Source organism: Octopus bimaculoides, chromosome 9, assembly GCF_001194135.2.
Source record: "Octopus bimaculoides isolate UCB-OBI-ISO-001 chromosome 9, ASM119413v2, whole genome shotgun sequence".
NCBI classification, from domain to species: domain Eukaryota; kingdom Metazoa; phylum Mollusca; class Cephalopoda; order Octopoda; family Octopodidae; genus Octopus; species Octopus bimaculoides.
The window spans coordinates 57,617,801-57,624,182 of record NC_068989.1 but is presented as its reverse complement, the minus strand read 5'-3'; the positions used below and the strand labels follow the sequence as shown (position 1 = coordinate 57,624,182).

General features: G+C 35.4%; 1 protein-coding gene across 1 annotated transcript in view; it reads right to left on the bottom strand.

Moving 5' to 3' along the window:
• Nucleotides 1-6,382, bottom strand: part of LOC106871386 (uncharacterized) — a gene marked incomplete at its 3' end in the record, with an annotated part of 540,352 nt that overhangs the window by 15,042 nt on the left and 518,928 nt on the right. The window contains exon 6 of the mRNA XM_052970915.1: nucleotides 4,954-5,061. Coding sequence (XP_052826875.1) covers nucleotides 4,954-5,061 — 108 coding nt within the window. The remainder of the gene's footprint in view (nucleotides 1-4,953; nucleotides 5,062-6,382) is intronic.

The following is a 6,382-nucleotide window of genomic DNA, read 5'->3' as shown; positions in this document are numbered from 1 at the left end:
TGAAATGGTGTATTTTACGTGTCACCTGCACAGGAGCCAGTCCATCGGCACTGGCAACGATCTCGCTCGAATGTATTTTCACGTGCCACTGGCACAAGTGCCAGGAAGGCGACGTTGGTAACGATCAACGGCCATGCTCAAAAAATGTTATTTTGCTAAATTCTTCATTATTTTCAAAACTAATTGAAACAAAGCCAGTGTATTTCAACAGAAAAGAATTAAAGTGATCTAAATTAAAACTTTCCATCAAAATTTTATGCTAATTTATGTTCCAAACATCAGCTTAGTAATTACAAAGTTATTTCACTAAATTCTTCATTATTTTCAAAACTAATTGAAACAAAGCCAGTGTATTTCAATAGAAATATGGTAAAGAAAAGAGTTCCTAAGACAATAACGTAACATTTAGAGGAACTGAGACACAGAATCAAATATCCTGATGAGTGACACACTGAAAGGGGTTTAAATCCATTAACCATGCCTTCATAGCTCAATACCCACTCAGTTCACTGTGTAATTGAGTATATAGGCATTGAGATGGAAATTGGCATAACTGACTACTGTTATCAGCAGGAATATTGAATAATGATTGATTCCTAACATTGGCATATGGACGCAATTTTTAGGAGAAAGATATAGTTAATTGATTCAACTCCAGAATGTTACTGATACTTTAATGAAAGACATAGTTTATCGAGGCTGGATTTGGACTCAGAATGTAAAAGATTATAACCAAATACAAGAAGGTATTTTGTTCAAGACTTTAATGAATCTCACTAGCCATTGCATTTGGAATATATGAAAAATTGATTAACCTGTATTTGAGTAGAAATGTGTGGATGAGAAGTTCACTATCTAACTACGGATTTGAGTTCTGCCCCACTGCATGGCACTTTTGGCAAATGTCTTCTATAATAGCCTTGAGTTGACCGAAACCTTGTCAGTGGATTCAGTAAACAAAAACTGTGTGCACGTGTATGTATCATCATCATCATTATCCTTTAACATCTGTTTTCCATGCTGGCATGTATTGGACGATTTGACCAGAGCTGGCTAGCAAGAGAGCTGCACCAAGTTCCAGTCTGATTCAGCTTGGTTTCTATAGCTAGATGACATTCCTAATACCAACCACTTTACAGTGTGTTCCAAGTGCTCTAAAATAGCATCAGCATGTGTGCTTTTATGTGGAACCAGCATGTGTGCTTTCTATGGGCCACTGGCACAGAGCTGCTACAGGCCAATCTTCTTCATCAGATAGAGTGGCATTAACATTTCTGCTGTTGTGGATGGGTCTTCTTGAGTACAGCGAGGCACAGAATATCTCGATTCTTTCTCATCTCCTTTGCAAGGTACAGTGTTCTGAGGTCATCCTTCAATACTTCACCCCATGTCCTCCTGGGCCTCCCTCTTCCATGAGTTCCATCCACTTTGAGTGATCAGAACTTCTTTATAGAGCTGTCAACATCCATCCGCAATATATATGTGTATGCATGCATACGCGCGCGTGTGTGTGTGTTTGTACCTCTTTGTCTTGACATTGTGTGATAATTGTAAGCAAGTATCAACATCATACAAATGGTGTCATTCATTGCCAACCTTCCTTGAAAACATGCCCAATCATTGGGAAATATTACCTTGCTTGCAAACAGGAGAGAAGTGGCAACAGGAAGAGCATCTGACCATAAAAAATCTGCCTCAACAAATTCAATCTAACCAAGCAAGCATGGAAAAGTGGACATTAAATATTAATGATGATGATGAAGTTTCATTAATATTTCGTGATTGAATCTTACTAAAATGTGTATAGTATGATCTGACATACACCACATGGAGAAGTCATCATGTGATGCACCACTGTACCAATATTTTATGGAATTCACCATTATCAATGAACCAAATCTCTCCAAAATAAAATCTCAATAATACTTAGTTACTTTTTCTACTTGTTTGAATGTTATCAGATAATTTTATTTCTAAATTATTGACATATTCCTTAACCATTTTCAGTGCCATGACATTCAATACATGACAGCTGTAATCAGAAATAGCATCAAGACTCATGATGCCTTTCAGTAATTATGCATTCTTCCTGACATTTTGAGACGCATAAAGCACTTAGGTAAACTTCAGTTGTGCTTCTCTTGGAGAATTTAGATGACATTCCAGGCCTACATTTTCGTTTGCTTGTTGCATCAAAAGATAAATTCTAATTTAAAAGAGATGTGGTGGCTGGGATATTAACTTGCTGATCCTTTTCTCTGTATAATTGCTTGGTTTAATTCTTGATATCAACCCTCTTGAGACTGTCTCTTGTTCTACAATGTAAAATTTCTTTTTAAAAGTATCTAAATGAAAAACCTCCATTAGGATTTTCTGTTAATTTATGTTTCAAACACCAGCTTAATAATGATAAAGATATTTTACTAAATTCTTCATTATTCTAAAAATTAATTGAAACAAAAGCCAGTGTATTTCAATAAAAATATGGTAATAAAACTGTTACAGTGGTCGAAATTAAAACCTTCCATCAAAATTTCATGTTAATTTTTGTTCCAAATACCAGCTTAATAATGATGAAGTTATTTTACCAAGTTTTTTATTATTTTCCAAATTAACTGAAACAAAGCCAGTGTATTTCAACGGAAATATCGTAATAAAGCTGTTTATTGTATTATTCATTAGTCTATGCAAATCTAAGACTTTTATAGGCACTACTGCACGATCTATTCTAGTCATACCTGTTGTATAAGATTCTAAAGCTGCCTTCTAAATGCAAATGTTTAAATATGACAATACACCTTCATACACACAAATATGTTTGAGATCTGAGACAAAAAATAAATTTCTAGAGAACTAATTAAAACCAATGTTATATTTGCAATTAACAAAATAACTTATTATTTCATTTCATATTTTATTTTTAATTACATTTGACAAATAAATATATTTTCTGATTATTTAGAAGTATTATTATTTTAAAAAAAATTGCCTTCCTGTATGATCAGATTTTAATTAAAATTATTACTAAATATATGACAATCTATTGTGTATTTTAAATTTCCTTCATTTGCCCAATAGGGAAATGTAGAAATTTCATATATATTACTGCTGTTTCTGCTACTGCTATTACTCTATTGTCATCATTATCATCATCATTGTTTAATGGCCAGCTTCTATACTAGATGGTTGGTCAGGATCTGATGAGCCAAATAACTATATTGAGCTCCAAAGTCTGCTTTTCCTCAGTTTCTACAGCTGGATGCCTTTCCTAATATCAACCACTTTACAGAGTGTACTGGGTGCTATTTATGTGGCACCAACACTTGTGATGTAACCAAGTTACTTGCAAGCCAAGACCCCTTGATTATGCTGGGGCTGTAGCATTCAGACAGTGGCTTTATGCTAGGCATAAAGAATGATAGAGAAACAGAAACCTCGGCTGGAAATGGAAAAAGGATGGTGATGATGAAGTGTCAGGGCATACCCTCGAGATATAAGAGGGTGAGCATAAAAGAGAATGCAGATGGTGGTTCAGAAAGAAAAGGTTGGTAAGTTTTGCAAGAATGTGAAAGGGAAGTGGAAGATGATTAATGTTTAGCATTTATGTCAGTCATATTTGACTTAAAATGTTCTACTTGTTTTATGCTTAAACTGGTCAGATCCAGCTTCTCACATCTACTCAACAATGTCATTCAAAACAAACATTTACATCAGCAAAATCTCAAAGTTACAAGATAATCCATGGTTAATTCAAAACAATGTGAATGGATAAGTATTACATTTGACAGAATAATCTGAACGCTAAAGGGTTAAAGCTGGGACAGAGGCGACTGAAGAGAATGAACAGAAGTGGAAGTGTAGTCAAGAGGGAATCTCAGTTTAGGGGAGAAGGTGAAGGAAATAGGAGGGGGTAAAGCAAGAGCATACGATAAGTGGAATTAAAAAAAGGGGGTGGGTGTGGTGGGTGGAGAGCAACAGTGTAATAAAACTAAAGATAAATGAGAAGTAGTGAAATGTTGTGAAGTGATGTGGGTAGTTGAAAGACGGATGTTCAGTGACATTGAAGGAATATAAACATCTAAACACTTTTTCATTAAAGGAATATAAACATCTAAAAGAGAATAAGAGTGGGTCGAGGAGGAGGGGGAGGTAATACATAAAGGTGGGCTGGAGATCAACAGCTTAATAAAACTGTAGATAGATGAGAAATAGGGAAATGTGGTGAAGGGTGGGGAATGAAGTGACACAGTGACAGAGATGGAGGTCAGAGGTACTCAGGGTGGATACAAAGGGTTACAATAAAGGAGGGGAGCGCCGATGATTGACAGAAGGTGCTCAGAGTAAAGGAACATTCAATGTAAATATAGTGGAAAGGGTTGGTGCTGGGAGAGCAAGATGTGTGGTAAAGGAAGTGATAGGGTTAGGGACAGTACAGAAATAGGTGGGATGGGAATATGCGCGGCTCTATTCACATACAACCACAGTAACTGATGAAATAGTGCGTAATTCTTTAAATGTAAAAAAGAAAGTTCGACCCCCATGTACACTCACAAAAAAAATCATTTCCTATCTCAGGATTTAAAAAAATACTTTGAAGAGACCAAATAGGGTCACAAATGCAGGTTCTTAGCTCAGTTTTCATGACTTGCAAACGACAGATACATTTTTCTATGTTCCTAAATTAAACATCAGCCTATTACTGGGTAACATTCACAGAAGATCTCTAAATTAATTTTCACATCCAGGTGAACCGAAGCGTGTCCAATGATTAAACGTATAACTAAAAATACACCCAGAAACATATAACACTTGCAATACGCCAATCGTACAAAACTCACTCATTCAACCATTTCGTTCTTACAAAGACAAAATAACCAATAACAACCCTACCCACAACCACACAATGTAAGTATGGACGCACAGAAAAATCAATAATGTATTAAAAGAGCTTACAAGGTTTCTTATCTTCGCAAGTGGCTGGTTCTGTATTTGATCCTGCTGCTATAGTTGCAGTTGCTGAGACATTATTATAACAGGAGTCCCATATGCCAACTGGATGTCCTGAAAATAGATGTAAAAATAAAGTTAGTTTCGCATATAGGACCATGATCAGTTTTGATGTGTAACTACTATTAAATATTACCAGTTCTGATGTTTTAAGCTATTGCCTAATACCTCGGGAGATCCTTGTAATTTCAGTGTAATTCTTGAGAAGCGTACATAATAAAAGCCGAAGGTGATCACATTGACATCTGAACTGATATTTTATTTAATCGATCCCGAAGGTCGAAGTTGATCTCAGAACGTAAAGAGCTGGAAGAATTGTCGCTAACGACTCTGCCTGCTCGCTGCTTTGACTCTTGAAGTCATAATAGAATATACATACAAAATAGAAATAATTCACATGTGATGAGTGTGTGATTAAAAAGTTCGATAGGAAACAATGTGGGTTCTTGTTCGATACTCGTGTGTGGTAGTTTGGGCAAGAGTTATCTACTGTTTCTACTATAGTCTCAATTTACCCAAAGCTGTGTGAGTGGAATTTACTAGGCAGAAGTTGTACGGGTAGGAACCCTTCGCGTTGTGTGTGTGTGTGTGTGCGTGTATGTGTATGTGTGTGTGTGTCTGTGTGTATACACACACACGCACACACGACGAGTTTCCATTGCTATAGTCTGGGGCTAGTGTAAAAGATACTTGTCCAAAGTGCCGCCCTGTGGGGATGAACCCCCAAACCAAAACATCACATCATTGTGGAGCGAACAGCTTAAGCACACAGCAAAAGCTACGCCGTTAGATAAGTTACATAAAAGATAAGTTGAAAGAAAGCCAATGCAATATTTATTTGTATCTTGATAAATAATACATCATCAAAAGTGAAGCAAGTTGGCAAAATATTGATGGAAACATTGATATGATAATCTGGTGACACAGTAAGACATAGAGATGATAGGAATGTTATATAAACAGTATGAAACTATAGGAAATGAATGAGATATGATCAAATATCAATCATATGGTATCTTATGTTAACTGATAAAATGAAAAGAGAATTTAGAATATGAGGTGGTTTTTAGAAAGAAATGTGACTCAAAGAAATGTAACAATCAATAACGATAATAAAACTCACAAAATAACAATAGATACAATATCAATATTAGAAGTTCAGCAAGAGGTGTTGTAGGAACAAACAAAAAAAAAACAGAAAAGAAAAATACAAAACAAAAAGTAAAAACAAACAAAAAACACAAGTACAGCAAAACAATGCAATAGTTACGATGGAAACGATATAAATCCTATAAGGGTGTAATAAAATATACATAAAACTGTAGCAATAACAACGATAACAGGGAAATAGCAACAGAAAAAAAACATTATATAT